The sequence below is a fragment of the Perissodus microlepis genome, chromosome 15, assembly GCF_051167445.1.
Source record: "Perissodus microlepis isolate ML-2025 ecotype Zambia chromosome 15, ASM5116744v1, whole genome shotgun sequence".
Lineage (NCBI taxonomy): Eukaryota > Metazoa > Chordata > Actinopteri > Cichliformes > Cichlidae > Perissodus > Perissodus microlepis.
This window is the reverse complement of record NC_140475.1, coordinates 25,178,390-25,198,081: the sequence shown is the minus strand read 5'-3', so window position 1 is coordinate 25,198,081 and position 19,692 is coordinate 25,178,390. Positions and strand designations below refer to the sequence as shown.

The window sequence follows — 19,692 nt, the reverse complement described above, 5'->3', positions numbered from 1 at the left end:
TTTAATGATGGAAATCCTTTAGACTGGAGGGGGAGTGCTGTCATCTTAACTTTAAAACTAAAACAAGTAAAAAAAAAAAAGTTCATTTTAAAGTAATAAATATAATACAACATTTAATTAATTTAATGAAATTAACTTGATGAATAAATAACAAATAAAAGTATACAATTTAAATTTAATTAATTACAAATAGTAATGTATACATACAAATGTGTTTCTAATTAATAAATAATCAACTGTTCTTAATTTTGTTTAGTGGGATGTCTGTGTTGTATAGCCCTCTTTGCTATTCTTTTAATAGCAAAGCAATAATCAAACCTTCAGTTGTTTTAGAAATGTTTCACAAAGAAAAGCGTTTACCCGCACGTTTTATTTTGAATATCTATCAGGCGTTTGTGTTTGTTTTGTTGTAAGCTTTGCACGCGAGTCCAACAAAAAGCTCGCGAAACCATTCCCGTGACAGTGATTGATAACAGCTGATCAGCCTCAGCTAGATCAATAATAAAAAAGCAATCAAACGATCATTCTGTCTGTACGTATATGTGTATGTGTGTGTGTGTGTGTGTGTGGGGGGGGGGGGGGGGGGGTCACCTTATATAAGAGAATCAGAGAGACATCTGGCATCTATTTATAACCTCTGACCTCATCAAATCCGCTTAGAAACACAGAGCACATCAGGAACTCATCATCATCATCATCATCATCTGGAGGAAGAAAAACTCTCACTAAAGTGATTTAGAAACATCCAGAAAATTAATACTTAGTATATTTATACGAGGAGATGTAAAAAAAAAAAAAGTATAAAAGACACATTTATCATTTGTTATTTTAAACACATTTAACACAGTATAGCACATGTATTATTTTTACTTTTACTTACAACAATATTTAAATAAAGCGTATTTATTTTATTTTATTTTACAGCTGAGTAGAAGTAGTTGAAGTATGTAATCTGGCCTGTGGTTGCAGCAGAGAGGCGTTCAGTCTCACAGAAATCATGCGCGAAGAAGAAGAGTCCCAGCGTCTCCAACCAGAGGCACGTGCGGTTGTAACAAAGTGCCGACAAAATCCGAAGTTTCGTGTTAAAGCTGCAGTTTTCCACTCAGGATGGATGACGAACACACGGTGAGTCCCCCGGTGCTCTCATAAACCGGTCGTTTCATTTTGCGCAACCTACGGTGAACGCAGTTGTCAGCTAGTTCGGTCCTACCAAACTCAATTAAAAATATTAGTGTTTTAAGATGATTGGCACGACATTCAGTCTACAACTTTAACTTCAGACATTTAACAGGTTTGTGTGACTCCGCAGCCGTTGAGTAATTAATCGGCACACATTTAATAACTGTTCTCTTCAATTAAAATCCGTTAGCGTAGTATCATCAGCGACAGTTTATCCGTAATGTTCAAAATAAACTCCTCTATCTATCAGTACCTGTGAACTGTGAACGCTTAATGAGTTTTGATTTAAAATTTGATTTTAACTACATTATGTGTCGAAATACTCAGAAAGTCTCAAAGAAGCCTTAAAGTTAACAAATGAAAACGCAAAGAAATATTCCCGATAAACATAGACGGATTATCTTAGCAATCGTTGTTAATGACGTCTAGACCAGCGGTCCCCAACCCCCGGGCCTCGGACCGGTACCGGTCCGTGAGTCGTTTGGTACCGGGCCGCGAGAGTTGAGGCTCAGGTGTGAAATGTATAGTTTTCAGGGTTTTTATCAGTTTTCAGCGTTATTTTGTTATCGTTTTTATCGTTTACTCGGTTTTCCTTGGTCTTTTCACGTGTGTTATGAATAAATTTTCTTTTTTTCGGTACCGGTACTAGTTTTATTTTGTTGTATTTATCCGCGACACCTTAAAGGCCGGTCCGTGAAAATATTGTCGGGCATAAACCGGTCCGTGGCGCAAAAAAGGTTGGGGACCGCTGGTCTAGACTTTTGTGGGTGAAGTGTTTAGGATCTGGAGGTTTAATTGTTGACCTTCTTTCCCGTGGGCGCTGCTGTACAGTTTCACCAGCTGTTATACATAAATTTGTTTTTAAAGGCATTTGAACGTGAACATTAGCTCTGATTTCTCCTCTGCTGTTCATTAAGAGCTGAATGCACGAATATAAAGTTAATAAATACATGAAGTACGTTTTTTTTTTTTTTTTTTTTAAGACTGAAAGATTAATTTATTCATTAGAATATTTACAGAAACACCTGAACATTACCGTGTGTCTGTGTATGTGTGCGCGCGTGCAGGCCGAGTACACGGTGCCCTGTGCCCAGTGTTCAGCGGTGGACTGGGGCATTTCGGACGAGGGTCGCTTCTACTGCAGGTCCTGCCACAACGTGATCGAGGTAAAAACATCTTCGTCATTATGACCTGTACAGTGGTCTGTAACTGGAGGTTGAGGTGTCAGGGTCTCTTCAGTGCCCTTTCAGAGACACTCTTTTTACTACACAGGTGGATGAGTATGAATTTGTTATGGGGATATAGGGAATTCAGAACTCCATAAACATGCTTTAAGATGCTTCTTTTAACAATATGGTGTTGGTGGTTAAGCCCACGTGTAGAGGACCTCCTTATTCTGTTGCCTAACATGTGACTGTGTCCTCAGAGGACCCGGGAGGTGGTGGACCTGTCCTTCTTAAAGTTGTCCAGCAGGGTGTCGACCATCAGAGGACCCCGCAAGAAGCAGGCCGGTCAGTGTCCGATCAGCAGCAGCATAAATCGATGATGTCATATCCTGTTTAACGTGTCTGTTTGTCTTAGAGCGTGGTCACGTGTGGATGGTCTGCGAGGGTTTCCAGTTCATCCTGAAGAACCAGGCCGATGCTCTGCTCACGCTCGGAGTCCATCCTCAATTTAAGGTCCGCCTCCTCTGTTAACCACAAAGCAATCAATCTGAGGCCTAACTGGTGTTACTGTTTCAGGATGATGTGCTGTGTCCTCTGTGGAGGTGTTACCTGCAGAAAAGTCGCCAGGCCTACACCCACGACCCCGTGAGGAGCTGCAAGTTCAGAGTGGTGAGTTTTTATGGTGGTGCCTGGAAACTGCTCGTCAGCATTTTTTATATATATATATATATATATATATATATATATATATATATATATATATATATATATATATATATATATATATATATATATATATATATATATCTCCAAGAAAGGGTCTCCAGTATGAAGAGTTGGACAGCACCAGGCCCTGACATGGTTCACGCGTACTGGCTGAAGAAGCTGCCTGCACTCCACGAGCGTCTGGCAGCACAAATGAACCAGCTGCTAGTTGACGAGAGACACCCGGAATGGCTAACCGAAGGCCGGACAGTCCTGATCCTCAAGGACCCCCCAGAAGGGACCGGTCCCCTCCAACTTACCCACCAATAACCTGCCTCAGCACCACGTGGAAGCTCCTGTCAGGCATCATAGCGGCTAAGATGAACAGGCACATGGGTCAATACATGAGCGGGGCACAGAAAGGGATGGGCAAGAATACCAGAGGTGCAAAACACCAGCTACTGGCAGACCAAGCAGTCAGCCGAGACTGCAGGACCAGACTGACCAACCTGTGCACCTGTGTACCTATGACTCAATGCCCCACACCTGGATCCTGGAATGCCTAGAACTATATAAGATCAACAGGACCCTGAGAGCCTTCATCAGGAACTCAATGGGGATGTGGCGGACAACACTGGAGGCCAACCTCAAGCCCATAGCACAAGTCACCATCAAGTGCGGGATCTACCAAGGAGATGCTCTGTCCCCACTACTGTTCTGCATAGGCCTTAACCCCCCCAGTGAGATCATTGACAAGACTGGCTACGGATACAGACTACGGAATGGAGCAGTTGTCAGCCACCTCCTGTACATGGATGACATCAAGCTGTATGCCAAGAGTGAACAAGACATCGATTCACTGATCCACACTACCAGGATATACAGCAATGACATCGGAATGTCGTTCGGACTGGAGAAGTGTAGTCGGATGATAACAAAGAGAGGGAAGGTAGTCAGAACTGAGGGGATCGAGCTACCAGAAGGCAACATTGCAGACATAGAGGACAGTTACAAGTACCTGGGGATCCCGCAGGCGAATGGGAACCATGATCAGGTACCCTGCTGGGGTAATAGGCTGGCCAAAGGAGGAGATAGAAGCCACTGACATCAAGACAAGAAAGCTCCTTACCATACATGGAGGGTTTCACCCCAAGTCCAGCACCCTGAGGCTGTACGCTAAGCAGAAGGAAGGGGGCTGGGGACTGGTGAGTGTCAGCACCACAGTCCAGGATGAGACAACGAACATCCAAGAATACATCACAAAGATGGCCCCAACTGACCGAGTGCTCAGTGAATACCTCAGGCAGCAGAAACCCAAGAAAGTGGAGGAAGGCAAGGAACCATCATGGAAGGACAGGCCCCTGCACGGTATGTACCACCGGCAGATAGAGAAGGTGGCTGATATCCAGAAATCCTACTAGTGGCTGGACAAAGCTGGACTGAAAGGCAGCACGGAAGCACTAATCATGGCAGCACAGGAACAAGCACTGAGCACAAGATCCATTGAGGCTGGGGTCTATCACACCAGGCAAGACCCCAGGTGCAGGCTGTGTAAAGATGCTCCAGAGACAATCCAGCACATAACAGCAGGGTGCAAGATGCTAGCAGGCAAGGCATACATGGAACGCCATAACCAAGTGGCCGGCATAGTGTACAGAAACATCTGTGCCGAGTATAACCTGGAAGTCCCGGGGTCAAAATGGAAGACGCCCCCAAGGGTTATGGAGAATGACCGAGCTAAGATCCTGTGGGACTTCCAGATACAGACGGACAAAATGGTGGTGGCTAACCAACCGGACATAGTGGTGGTAGACAAACATGAGAAGACGGCCGTAGTGATTGATGTAGCGGTTCCGAATGACAGCAACATCAAGAAGAAGGAACACGAGAAGCTGGAGAAATACCAAGGGCTCAGAGAAGAGCTTGAGAAGATGTGGAGGGTGAAGGTGACGGTGGTCCCAGTGGTAATCGGAGCACTAGGTGAGGTGACTCCCAAGCTAGGCGAGTGGCTCCAGCAGATCCTGGGAACAACAGCGGAGATCTCTGTCCAGAAGAGCGCAGTCCTAGGAATAGCTAAAATACTGCACAGGTCCCTGAAGCTCCCAGGCCTCTGGTAGAAGACCCGAGCGCGTGTGTATGTATGTGTGTGTGTATATATATATATATATATATGTGTATATATATGTATGTGTGTGTGTATATGTATGTATGTGTGTGTGTATATGTATGTATGTGTGTGTGTATATGTATGTGTGTGTGTGTGTGTATATATATATATATATATATATATATATAAAAATTTTTTCCTGGCAGTTTCACCTTTGTTTTTATTTTTAATCCATTTTAATTTCTTTTTTGTATTTTTATTTGATGTTATTTGATTTGTGTATTTTTAATCCTTAATTTTGATTAGTTTTGTCTTTATTTTCTTATTTATTTCACAATTTCTTTTAATTTGTATTCTTTTTGTATATTTAATCATTTTATTTGATTTTCTATGTTTTACTTCATCTACTAAGTTTTATTTATTTTTTTGTTTATTGATTTCATTTGATTTATTTCATTTTTTGAGATTTAATAATTAAATCTAAATCCTCAGAGAGCTGTGGGCTCTGACTTGGAGAGCGCTAGCGAGGGGATCAGCTGCACAGATGGCGAGTCGAACCCAGCAAGCACGGCGGGCTCAAACACAGGTACGGTGCTGGAAGCGTCCTCAGTCTGACAGGAAGCTCCTGTAAAAGTTTCAGTGTCAGGTCATATGACCAGATGAGGTTTCCTGCGTTAGTTGACTGCTCGTTTAACCTCAGAGAATTCTGGTTTTTGGTCCGGCTCCTCGGACACCCTCACCTACCTGTCGGCCAGGAAGAAGCGGAGCCAGAGTCTGCTGAGCATGAAGAAGACACTGTCTCTGATCTACCTGGCTCTGGTGTGGAGCCGTGAGGCGCTGACGCTCAGCGACCTGCTCAGGTAACACTTGCACCCACCTGCACTTGCGTGGCTGAGGGGTTTTAACCAGTGTGTTTCAACTGGATGAACGTGATGTTTTGCAGGCTTGTGAATGAGGGTCACATCCCATACTTGAACGCCTATGAGCAGCTTCCCGAGGAGATGAAAGTCACGGGGAAGGACTCCCTCATCTTTGTAGTCGAGGTGAGAAAGCCGCCATCTTGTTTATTACCTGGCCCCGGTAATGATGCGTGACTTGGCTCTCACCTGGTTTCTGCAGACGGTCCCGTCTCATCACGCCGTTCATAAGGAGGCCGAGACTCTCATTCAGTTCCTGCAGCTTCCTGCTTTTCCTCCAATCAGTCGGCAGACCCTGCTGCACCCGGCGCTGCTCAGCCTCAGATACCTGTCCGATGTCAACCTGCCCGGTAACAACTACTTCAGTGTTCTGACCGATAATGGTCTCTGCTGGAGGCGACCTTCTTTACATACAAACACTGACAGAGTGTACCTGTACACGCCTGTTTCCTGTCAGATGAGCTCCACCCCTGGGTCTGCAGGCTGTTGGAGCACACCGGTATGATGGATCAAACGCTCCACACATTTGACCCCCACAATCACCCCACCCTGCCACGGTATGACGTGCAAGCCGCTGCCCTCATCATCGTCACTCTGAAGCTGTTCTTTTGCCTGGACGACATGACCGAGTGGTACGTATCTTTCACGCCGTCAGACGACCTCCGGCAGGGCTCTAGGTGTGCTGACTGTGATTGGTTCTATCTTTCAGGCATCTGTCCAATGATCTTGGACGACAGAAGGACTCAGGTCAGATTTTTATTTATTAAAAAAATAACATGGCACAGATGTAAGGAGCTATTCGATAAGATGATCAGTTTGAAAATCAATGGCTGACTGCACGTGTTTGTGAATGACTGTATACAGATGACGAACTATGTCTGATCTTGGAACTTTTCTGCCCTTTTGACCTTTGAGCGTGACCCCTTCTAGACGTGGCTTGTGTGCGACTCTGTCTCTGTGTGTATCCACAGGTAAGGTGTTTAACCTGAGGAGGTGGTACAAAGTGATGCAGGCCGCTCTGATTCGAGCTCAAGAGAGGAGAGACCAGAATGTCTCCAGGTAGGACATCGACGGTATTTCCCCTGAGGTTGATCTGTGTGCAGAAATCAGGTTTTAGTCCTGATTTTAAAGCGTGACGTCATTGGCGTATCTGCACACAGGAAGTTTGCAATCTATGTGTTACATTAAGGAATAATGGGCTCTTTTTTTTTCGTGTTTTTATGTGAATAATGTGAGTTTGACTCTGGTGTCTGACTCGGACACCTGCAGATGTGGAGACATTTGAAGCTGCTTAATAGCTGCTTGTGTTCCCTTAAAAAAAAAAAACAAAAAAAAAAAACGATCATGATTTGATTTATTTATTTTTTAATTTTTTTTTTTTAAACCTGTGCTTTGTTTTTGATGAAGAGTTCCTGATATGCTTTTTTTTTTTTTCTCGGCAGGAAGCAGTGGAAGTCAAAGAAACAAATTTACCCAAACAAGAAAGAAAAGTGTTCAATGATTAAAAAAAAAAGTAAGAAATTAAATTGGCTGATCTTATTGTGAAAGAGAGGTGAAGTCCTGTCCTTTCCTGTATATTAATTTCTCTCTGCAAAATTAATCTGAAGCACATGAAAAAACATCCTGAGATGCGACACGCTCCTTCTGTTGTTTGTGCAGGAATTGCAGAGCAGGTCCAGCTGTGTTTCGAGAAGCTGACTTCCTGTCCATCGGGGCTCCAGGACGTAGGACCATCGAGCTTCATATTCTGCTGGGGGGACGAGGAGGAATCAGACGGTCCCAGTCTGCACCACATGAAGCTGGACGAGGTCGTGACCCGTAGATACGACTTCCTGACTCCGCTGAACGACATGTACTGGCACCCGGCGCTCAGACGCTGCTTGTGAGTCACTCACAGCTTCAGTCTCAGGTTGAAATATCAAAATACACAAACGGGTTGATCACAGTTAAGGAAATTAAACCCAGCACACTTTGAGTTCACTCAAACTCTCAAAGGTGTTTTTTAAAATTAAAGGTACACATTAAAATGATCAGAAATATCAGGGAATTCAGAGTGTCAGCATTTGTGGGTTTAATAGACAGACTTTTAATTCATTTGAAAGCCTGATGCTTAACATTGTCCACCCCAGCTGTGAAACTCAGAAACCAGTCTTACTTGTTATCATCTATCGTCCACCTGGGCCTTACACAGAGTTTCTGTCTGATTTCTCAGACTTTATATCTGATTTAGTTCTGAGCTCAAATAAAATAATTATTGTGGGTGATTTTAACATCCATGTAGATGCTAAAAATGACAGCCTCAACATGGCATTTAGTCTGTTATTAGACTCAATTGGCTTCTCTCAAAATGTAAAAGAACCCACCCACCACTTTAATCACACTCTAGATCTTGTTTTAACATATGGCATAGAAACTGAACATTTAACAGTGTTTCCTGAAAACCCTCTCCTGTCTGATCATTTCCTGATAACATTTACATTTACAATAATTGATTACACAGCGGTGGAGAGTAGATTTTATCAAAGTAGATGTCTTTCTGAAAGCGCTGTAACTAAGTTTAAGAATATAATCCACCCACTGTTATCATCTTCAATGCCCTGTACCAACACAGAGCAGAGCAGCTATCTGAACGCTACCCCAACAGAGGTCGATTATCTTGTTAATAATTTCACCTCCTCACTACGTACGACTCTGGATACTGTAGCTCCAGTGAAAACTAAGGTCTCTAATCAGAAGTACCTGACTCCGTGGTATAATTCTCAAACACGTACCCTAAAGCAGATGACTCGTAATCTGGAGAGGAAATGGCGTGTCACAAATTTAGAGGATCATCATTTAGCCTGGAGAAATAGTTTGCTGCTTTATAAGAAAGCCCTCCGCAAAGCCAGAACATCTTACTATTCATCACTGATTGAAGAAAATAAGAACAACCCCAGGTTTCTCTTCAGCACTGTAGCCAGGCTGACAAAGAGTCAGAGCTCTGTTGAGCCAACCATCCCTTTAACGTTAACTAGTAATGACTTCATGAACTTCTTCACAAATAAAATTTTTATCATTAGAGAAAAAATTACCAGTAATCATCCCACAGATGTAATATTATCTACAGCTACTCTTAGTACCATTGATGTTAAGTTAGACTTTTTCTCCAATTGATCTTTCTGAGTTAACTTCAATAATTACTTCCTCCAAACCATCAACGTGTCTTTTAGACCCCATTCCTACAAAACTGCTCAAAGAAGTCCTGCCATTGATTAATTCTTCAATCTTAAATATGATCAACCTATCTCTAATGGTCGGCTATGTACCACAGGCCTTCAAGCTGGCTGTGGTTAAACCTTTACTCAAAAAGCCATCTCTAGACTCAGCAGTCTTAGCTAATTATAGGCCAATCTCCAACCTTCCTTTCATATCAAAAATCCTTGAAAGAGTAGTTGTCAAACAGCTAACAGATCATCTGCAGAGGAATGGTTTATTTGAAGAGTTTCAGTCAGGTTTCAGAGCTCATCACAGCACAGAAACAGCTTTAGTGAAGGTTACAAATGATCTTCTTATGGCCTCTGACAGTGGACTCATCTCTGTGCTTCTCCTGCTAGACCTCAGTGCAGCATTCGATACTGTTGACCATAATATCCTATTAGAGCGATTAGAACATGCTGTAGGTATTACAGGTACTGCACTGCAGTGGTTTGTATCATATCTATCTAATAGACTCCAATTTGTACATGTAAATGGAGAGTCCTCTTCACACACTGAGGTTAATTATGGAGTTCCACAGGGTTCAGTGCTAGGACCAATTCTGTTTACATTATACATGCTTCCCTTAGGCAGCATCATTAGAAGACATAGCATACATTTTCACTGCTATGCAGATGACACCCAGCTCTATCTGTCCATGAAGCCAGATAACACACACCAATTAGTTAAACTGCAGGAATGTCTTAAAGACATAAAGACCTGGATGGCCGCTAACTTTCTGCTTCTTAATTCAGATAAAACTGAGGTTATTGTACTCGGCCCTGAAAATCTTAGAAATATGGTATCTAACCAGATTCATACTCTGGATGGCATTACCTTGGCCTCCAGTAACGCTGTGAGGAACCTTGGAGTCATTTTTGACCAGGACATGTCCTTCAACGCACATATTAAACAAATATGTAAGACTGCTTTCTTCCATTTGCGCAACATCTCTAAAATTAGAAATATCCTGTCTCAGAGTGACGCTGAAAAACTAGTTCATGCATTTATTACTTCCAGGCTGGACTACTGTAATTCATTATTATCAGGATGTCCAAAAAACTCACTGAAAAGCCTTCAGCTAATCCAAAATGCTGCAGCAAGAGTACTGACAGGGACTAGAAGGAGAGAGCATATTTCTCCTGTTTTGGCTTCCCTTCATTGGCTTCCTGTTAAATCCAGAATTGAATTCAAAATCCTGCTCCTCACATACAAGGTCTTAAATAATCAGGCCCCATCTTATCTTAATGACCTTGTAGTACCATATCACCCTATTAGAGCACTTCGCTCTCGCTCTGCAGGCCTACTTGTTGTTCCTAGAGTATTTAAAAGTAGAATGGGAGGGAGAGCCTTCAGTTTTCAGGCCCCTCTTCTGTGGAACCAGCTTCCAGTTTGGATTCGGGAGACAGAAACTATCTCTACTTTTAAGATTAGGCTTAAAACTTTCCTTTTTGCTAAAGCATATAGTTAGGGCTGGACCAGGTGACCCTGAATCCTCCCTTAGTTATGCTGCAATAGACGTAGGCTGCCGGGGGATTCCAATGATGCATTGAGTTTTTCCTTTCCAGTCACCTTTCTCACTCACTATGTGTTAATAGACCTCTCTGCATTGAATCATATCTGTTATTAACCTCTGTCTCTCTTCCACAGCATGTCTTTTATCCTGTCTTCCTTCTCTCACCCCAACCGGTCGCAGAAGATGGCCGCCCCTCCCTGAGCCTGGTTCTGCCGGAGGTTTCTTCCTGTTAAAAGGGAGTTTTTCCTTCCCACTGTCGCCAAAGTGCTTGCTCATAGGGGGTCATATGATTGTTGGGTTTTTCTCTGTATCTATGAAGCGCCTTGAGGCGACTTTTGTTGTGATTTGGAGCTATATAAATAAAATTGAATTGAATTGAATTAATCTCAAAATGACCAAAGAGGAATATTTTCTCCAGAAACTTGCCTCAAAGAGAGAAACTTCCAAAGAGGAAAGTGAAGATTTCACACTTAAGAGTGTACTGCTGCTTGTATAGAGCAAAAATAGAAGATTGCACGACATAAACATCAGCGCTTGTAGATCGCTGGTCATCAGCAGTCAGCTTTATGAAATAATTCAGTAAAAAATTGAGATTTATGGTTTTAAACCCTGGAGAATGGCCAGTAAGGGTAGTACACATCTTGGCTTGAGACCTTTTGACAAGTTGTTCTCAGAGGACAGAAGTTCTGCTGAGTCTATTTGGTCGTTTAAGGCTTTAGTCATTTTAAACTGAGCTGATGACAGAGGACTGAAAATAGCGATGCATGAACAAAGAATCTTAGTGTGACGTGTCAGGAAGAAAAAAATTGGGTGGAGGAGGAAGTTACCTGCCAGCGTGGTGGAGTAATGTGATGGTTAGGAGTTGTGAGCTCTATGACGTTCACTGGCTGGTTGAAGTTTCCCCCTCAGGGTGATGACAAAGCGGTGATATATGGAGATGTATTGGTGTTCTGTATGTCATGAAGGTTGGACTGATGTTGCCTCACAGACTGGACGCTGGGTTTGATCGCTTACACAATGACGCTTCTTACCTCATCATGTCTGTGAAGGGTTTCGGTCATCCAGGTCATCATAGTCTAAGGAGCTTAGAAAAGCGTCTGGACTTCTTTAAATTTCTTGGGAAGCTTCTTCAGTTCTTACTGAAGTCAAATGGCCCCGGATGTCAGTGTCTGGGAAGGATCTCAAAACTGGATTATAGATGGCAGACAGTTGGTGTCATAAGCCCCGCCCTCTGTTTAAAGATGGTTGTTCACAGTAGACATAGATGGCTTTTTTCCACTCCTCTTTCAAACCAGAGAAGACATTCTCTGTCCAAAATGTAGACATTTGGGGCATCCTTTCTCTTGGGGAATCAACAATTGCTCTTAGAACTGAAGATGCTTCTCAGATGAGAACGAAACGTCTTCAAGAAACTTAAAGAAGTCCAGATGCTTTTCTTTCCAAGCTCCTTCGATTCCTTCGATGCTCATTAGTGGTTTTTAAACTGATTTGCTGAATGAGATCTCCTGGAAGACCTCAAACTTGTGACTAGGCCCGACAACAAACTGATCCCACATCATAATGCCAAATTTTCCCTCACCTGTTCAAACGTTCCCATGACGATGCATTGACACTTAAATCTTGCCTCCTCCTCCTGCAGGTGCTACAACAGTCATTACAAGGAGGTGGAGGCAACGCTGCCACGCTCCTTCATCTGGCTGCTGCAGCTTTTCGCCTTCATGTTCGACGTGAAGCCGTTTTGCCTCTATGAGGAGGTCCTGAGTGTGGAGAGGAGGATCTTTGACACCAGACTGTACAGAGGGAAGAGCAAGGCCAATGCCGGGGCTTCGGCTGAGACCGCCGGGGCTTCACCCGAGGCCCAGGCTTCACTCAACACCCGGACGTCACCAAGGAGGACCCGGACATCACCCAGGACGGCTGAGGCTTCAGTCGGGACCCGGGCTTCACACAGGAAGCGGCAGAGAAGTAGGAAGAGCTGAGAACTTGCAGCATCTGTGAGACATTTGGCTGTTTCTGCTGCCTCCGTGTTTTTGTTTAAACCAAAGACATTTTTAATAAACGTAAAAGGGCTGCTCTTGTCTTTGATTAATTGCATTAAAACTGATTTTTCTGTCAATAGGAAGAAAATTTGGTCAGAACGTTTCCTAAAAAGGAGAGAGAGATCTCTCTAAAAGAGGAAAAGATTTGTAGTTTGAACAACAGGATCTGATGGAGAGTCGCAGCATCGGGTTGGGAATGGTATCTGCAGGCGGGGAGCACGCAGTATCTGGAAGACTAATGGATGTGTGCATGTGATGAGGGTGTAGTTCTGCGTGTGTGTGTGGATGGAGCTGGAAGAGCTTTTAAATTGTGTAGATTTAAAGTTGTTAAACGTGCTGTCCTGAATATTTGAGCAGACTGTGTGACTCTCCAGGGGACTGCTCTGTGTGCCGTGGATGAACAGGAGTGCTGCACTGACTCAGAGTGACCAGCAGGAGGTGATGTTCAGTCACACTAATGGAGAGCAGCCTGTTACAGGTAGCACACACTGAAACTGCTGAGGTCTGTTACAGCAGCAGCGCCGAGCAGCTGGCCATATGTTTGTGGAAAAGTTTAGCTCAGAGCTTCTTTTGGCTGCTTGATTCTGTGGCTCCTCCTTCCTCTGCAGCTGAATGTTTTTTGGGCGAGTTTGAGATCTTCTGGCTTCAGAAGCTGGAAAACAGCTTGCGGTTGTAGTATGAAGGGTGGAGGCAGCTGTAGTTTAGAGGAGGAGCTAAGGACATATTTACCTCAGCTGACCTCCATCTGACACAGGGTGACCTTTACTTCATGTACAGTCTGCGCCGTGTTAATATATCTTGATCTCAATGATTGAAATGATTGTGAACAGCTGTCTCTGCTGCTGGGCAGATGGCAGCAGCAGCAGAAACAGCTGTACTAACCCTAACTGTTGACCAACCAAAGGTTAAAGGTGAAGCAGTGTTTCAGGTCTTACTCTGGTCTGTTACTCGTGTCAGTCCTGAGGAAGCGGAACTGCTCACCTCTGGTTTCCACCTGCAGAAGAAGAAACTGTGGCCAACACGTGACCTTTTGTAATGTTTTCTTATTATAAACCCCTGAATTGTGCAGGTTTAGCTCATAACTTATCTTTGTGTTTATATGTGTAAAAACCACAACCAATATAGTCTTCACTCTCACAACGTCATACAAATGATTTTTTTTTCTTAAAATCAAAACAGAACATGGGAAAAGAGACTTTCAAATACGCTGTGCCTGTTTCTTGGAATTATCTACAGAAGGAACAAAATGGAGTTTAAGTCCATTTTAAAGAGAGAATAACTCTTCTAGTCAGTGTGACTGTTTTTAATGTCGCTCTTAATGATGTTTTTACATATTATAAATGTATTTGTTTTTTACTTGTTATGTCTTGTAACTTTTGCCGCCATGATGGCCACTGGGAATGTTTTAAATCTCAATGAGCCATTCACCTGGATAGATAAAGGATATTACAGTGTGTCCGGGGATGGGCGTCCAGGTACACACCGCCTCACTCCTTGGTGGCTGCTTGTCGGGGCCTGGAGCCTGGGGCTCACTCGGGCCACTTCGGGGGTGGGGTGTCCTCAGCCTCTCGGCCTGGGGCTCGGTCACTCTGGCACAGCTGCCTGCCGACGGAGCTCATGGGCTTACGGGCACGTCACTGCAACCCCCCCTGGCTTCTGCTCCGCGGTTGCTGAGTGACCCCTCATCTGGGACTCTCCTCAGCTCTTTTTGGGATAGTGGCGCAACAGTGACAGCAATTCTGTGATGATGTGCTGCAGCTGGTTTCTAAAACTATGTAAAGACATCCAAGTTAGAAGACGTCTGAGGCAACCTGAGCCAACTGTTTGACTTCAGGTATGCTCGCTCCATCGAGTCGCTGCTGCTGTGGCCTCCCCTCTGCAGGTCATTTGAGTTAATCAGAAAACAAAAATAAAATGAAAGTAGAATCAAATACAATAAAGTAACAGCAGCGTCTCATGCTTCATTTTTAACTTCATTTGTTTTCACCAGTTATTTGTCCACCTTCATTTACCACAGCTGTTGCTAGGGTAACATTACAGTGTTGGGCAGGTTGCCATGGTGATACTACAGAGAGTAGCCATCAAAGAAGCTTTGTGCTGCATTCACTTACAGTTGGTTGACACTGGCATCGAGTCCTCAGATGAACTCTGAGCTGTAAATGTTTTATTGAATTTCTCTGTGTGCCATAAACGCCATCGTACTGCATTCAAGGCCTGCTGGTTCATCTCAGCTTCAGTACTTTGTGAGCAGTACTTCCTGCATTGGTTGGCACAGCAGACGATGTACAAAAATATCTACAAGGAGCCAGGGCACCAGCTCCAAGCATCTGACAAAATAAAAGCTTTGTTTCTTTCTAAACGCATGATCGTAACCATCGTGTATAACACAGAGCTCACTTCTGCCACCTTTTGGTTTTTCCCAATCCTCAGTCTTTTATTTTTTTTATTGCATTTTGATGCCATTTTGTTTCCAGCGCTCACCATATTTGGATCAGATGGCACAGCATCCATGTTATTAGTGAGATCATTAAAAAGTGCCCCAACAGCACAAACATAGCCCACAGGTCCAGTTCAGGGACTCTAATTAGCTGAGGTATCTGCTAGCAGACAGCTAGCAGCTACGGGCGCCTGTGTTTTGTCATTCACCGGTCAGTCAAAAAGGCCACACCCCTAATAATGCAAACTTTAAGCCTTAATACAATTTAAACAGGTTGTGATATCTGTATCTTACTTCTGATATGAACCCAAATAAACTGTTAGACTCTGTTCTTCAATGTGTAAAATTATGTAATCTGCATATAGTGACACCCTTCTGGTTATTCTTTTACTTCCTCTTTATTCTGTAGCAAAAGTTTAAAATGGGTATTATGAAGGGGGAAATTCTCTGTAGAGAACAACCAATTTGTGTATCAGGCTGTAAACATGTTTATTTCTGCTGTGAAGTTTTAACATGGGAGTGTATTGGGGACTGCAAGGTTGTTGTTGTTTCAGCCTCAGAAGTCTCAGGTTGTTTTTTTCCGGCTGAGTTTGAAATCGTTCATTTACTCAAGTACTAACCTGCAGCGTGCCATCACCATTGCTGTAGATTCAGAAAATAAGAAGTCACACTAAACGAGTAGTTTAAATAACTGACTACTGCATTAATCTTTTAACTGGAGAGGCTTCAGGTCTGTCTTCTTAACCTCTAATAATATTCAAATAATCCTCAGGAAACAGATCAGCTCTCTCGGCTCAGTCCTGTGTGCTGACGGTCAGCTTGTGTTTTTTCAGCTTTTAAAAAAAAAAACTTTCAAAAAAACCACACTTCCTGTTGAAAACTGAGTTCAGCGCTCAGAGAGCCAACTCCGCGTGGACCTTAAACACATCAACTCCCCTGCCATCACGAACTAAACATCTGGAAGAAGTCCAGATTTCACTCCACAGTTCCTGGAAAGAAACTTGGCTCTTTGCAAAGGATCTCTGTCATCTGACCCCTATTTAAACAAACTTAGAAATTAAAAATCAGAGGACATGAAATTCTCAGACTGAGTTTCAACCTAGACTTTTAAGCCATTTTTACCTCATGAAATAATAATCTGTTTGTTCTCATGTCAGTAAAACTTCATCGACTACGTCTGCACTTTGTTTCTGCTGTGTTTAAGTTTGGTGAACGTGAACTGCACAGAAGAAGAAGGTTTGACTCTCAGAGGATAAAACTTGAGGTAGGATAGATCTATCAGTGATCGATAAACCAATAAATCAGACTGCAGGTCAGAATATACCGTCCATATTTCGTTAATTTCCCCAAAAGTAGAATTATTATTTTTTAATCAGGAAAAGATTCTTCTCAAAACTACAAACATCTTTTTTTCTGAATTATTGATACTGATTTCCAAACAAAAATCAGTTGACCTTAAACGTCTCAGTGTGTCAGATTTAAATGAGAAGATTTTATTTAAAAACCACTGACTTCAAAGAAATTCAAAGAGATTTTTTCTTTCATTCTGGTGCTCCAAAGAAATGAATAATTTCAGGGTTTATTTCAGTAAAGTGCAGATTTAAATTTTGTTCAGAAAAAAAGGAAAATGTGTTTGCTGTAAAGAATTTAAATCAGATTAAATTAAAACCAAGAAAAAATTAATGTTTGTGTCGCATATTTTAAAAACATTGTTTAAAAAAAGACTGAAATCAAAGAACAAATTCAGGTTTTTCTTCAGAGTCACAGACTTTGATTTTATTCTGCTGGACGCAGAGATTAAACCAAATCTTCATCACAAACTGTCAGAGAAAGAAGCTTGAAACACTTTTTTTTAATGTAGCAGAAACTCAAATATTCAGACCCAAAACTGAAAGTGACACAAGAACAAATACAAACACTCATATTCTGTGGAATGTTTTTACCTGTTTAATGTCCGTATTAAAACGTAGATAAATGAAATTTCTTCCTTAAAGCCTTAAAGGTTTGATGTATTTTTGATTTGCTCTGAAGCTCAGACTCTATCCTCAGTTTTAATCCCGACACAAAAAAAGAAAACCTTGTGCTGCTGCATGAAGACTAAAGACTAAAGCACATCTGAGGGGAAAACAGGAAATACAGTTTCATTTCAAAACTCAAACTGTAAAAACAGAATCAGAGGGGTTGTTTTTGTCCATCTGATTCCCTCGTTTCTGTCTTTATTCCTATTTTAGTCACAGTTGGAGCTTCAAATATGAAAACATTTAAGTTCAGTGTAAAGTTCTGAGGATTAAACCCGGTTCTTGTGAGCGTTGTTGTGATGATGCGTCTGCAGTTTGATGTCTGCTCTGCTGTTCCCTCCATCACACACCAGGACCATCCACCAGGCGTCATTAAAGTGGCCAAACAGGAAATGAGCGACACAGGAAATGTTTGTTTACACTGGCCTGGAATCAACTGACTCAGCTAAAGCAAAAAAATAAAAACTGATGAACTGACCGTGGAGGACGAAGTGAAGAAGGCCAGGAGAAGGAAACAAAGTAAGAGAAGGAGGGAAGGAAAACGGGGTTCTCTGAGAGCCCTCGGTCCGGCCCCTGCTCTGAGCCTCTGTTTCCCCCTCTGCAGCACCACAGAAAAAGAAAACATTTGTGCAGTGTATGTGTTGAGGGCGTTTGGTGCGCCGCCCGCCTTGTACAGGATGACGGATGGAGTTTGACCTACATTTGAGTGACCCCACCCACCCCCTCCTTCCTCTCCCTCACACATGTTTAATGGGGCTGGGTGTGTCGCTGGTCGATGAGGTCAGCTGGTCTGACTGTACAACTGAAACCTGCAGACACGTTTCAGACTACTGCAAAACTATACTGAGGCGGTTCTGACCAATCAGAGCAGCCGCAGCCAGTCAGAGGAGGCCAGGTGTGTTAGAAAAGTAAAGAAACAACTTTAATCAGTTCACTTTAATGTGTGACAGAGACCACGTCAGCTGACGGCACGCCGTCACTGATCAGGAGCTAAACTCAGGAACGGGCTCAGAACTAACCTTAGAAATAAACTTGGAGCCGTTTTCTGCTGCAGGCAGTCACCTTCAGCAGCATTCACCTGCTCGCAGCGGCTGAACACAAACCCTGCTGCTGTTTTGTTGGTCTCAGAGTTGTAGTTTTAGTTTTTCATCAAAGCTCTTTAAACTCATCACTGTGTGAGTCGAGTGGATCTCCAGCCTTAAACTAACTATCCTAACTTATGAGCAGCTGTCAGTGGTTAAATAAACCAGACGAAACCCGCTGAGCTTGGTTTGTTTGGGTCAGGTTTGGTTGGAGGTCAGCTCATGTGCGAACACAAACAGTCTGATACGCCTGAGCCGGGCAGTGGACGCCCATTAAAGACTGTAGGAACATTGCCATGGGGGGCTGTAATTCCTAGAGGTCTGATTCTTGGAAGTCTGGGAGGAGGAATGACCTTTGACCTTGCAGTAATGTGCACCCCTGCTCCCGTGGAGCCGAGGATTTCTACCTGCTGTTCACAAACTGTAACCGACATGGAAACTGAGTCTAGGGCTGGGCCATATCATACTGTTCACGGTAATACCGGTATAATGTTGGGAAACGATAAGAAAATGAATTATCGCGATAGAATATGAGCAAAACGCGCATGCGCAGTGCCTTTGTTTTCATACGCACATGGCGGAAAAAGTATGGCGGCGACGGAGAATGAGAAGGGCGAAAGCGGATCATTGAATGAAACTGAAGAATTGGTTTGTAAAAATGGTGCAACTTCAGTGGTGTGGAACTGGTTTAGCTTTCGTCCGTCAGATACACAACAAAGCACTATTTTTGGTAGAGCGTGCTACCGGGCCGTCGTTATTACCGTGTTTTTTGGAAAATACGGCACACTTAAAATCAATCCTTTGATTTTTCTGAAAATCAACAGTGCCCCTTATAATCCCGTGTGCCTTATGTATGAATTCTGGTTGTGTTTACTGACCTCGAAAAAATTTTATGTGGTACACGGCGCTCGAAAATCTGTCAAATGCTTTAGTACGACTTTGCTACGAACCCGCACCGCTTGATGGATTGTCAGAGCATTACGGCTATCGTAGGCAGGCGCCTCGCGGAGTGATACGTACTGTGCTTCAACATAATATTACCATATTATGTGTGTGTATAACCTCTTTTTAAGTTTTGTGGATATTTTACATGGTTATGCTGAGGATATGTCGGCCAATTTCCACTGGAAATGCCTTTTGGTTAAACTGTCAGCAAGGAATTTGCATTTGCACTGTTAAATTTTTATATAACTTTAATGCACATAAAAAGCAGCTAAAATCTGCTCACGTCATCAGTGTTTTTCACTTTTTAAGATTATGTTCACATGCATTTGTCATTTCAGCCACTAAAG

General features: G+C 43.0%; 1 protein-coding gene across 2 annotated transcripts; it reads left to right on the top strand.

The window, feature by feature from the left end:
* The first annotated feature begins 975 nt into the window (after positions 1-975).
* taf1b (TATA box binding protein (Tbp)-associated factor, RNA polymerase I, B) lies at positions 976-12,895 on the top strand. 2 transcript variants are annotated; one of them, XM_084952652.1, is made up of 15 exons: positions 976-1,125; positions 2,247-2,345; positions 2,606-2,690; positions 2,761-2,858; positions 2,922-3,014; positions 5,650-5,743; positions 5,858-6,017; positions 6,101-6,200; positions 6,277-6,424; positions 6,532-6,706; positions 6,784-6,821; positions 7,046-7,133; positions 7,517-7,587; positions 7,734-7,956; positions 10,959-12,570. In XM_084952652.1, the coding sequence occupies exons 1-15, from the start codon at positions 1,108-1,110 to the stop codon at positions 11,023-11,025; spliced, it is 1,557 nt and encodes a 518-aa protein (XP_084808778.1). In that variant the 5' UTR covers positions 976-1,107; the 3' UTR covers positions 11,026-12,570. The 2 variants fall into 2 exon arrangements, with proteins under 2 accessions (XP_084808778.1, XP_084808777.1); XM_084952651.1 differs by having other exon boundaries at positions 978-1,125; positions 12,464-12,895.
* The last annotated feature ends 6,797 nt before the right edge of the window (positions 12,896-19,692 follow it).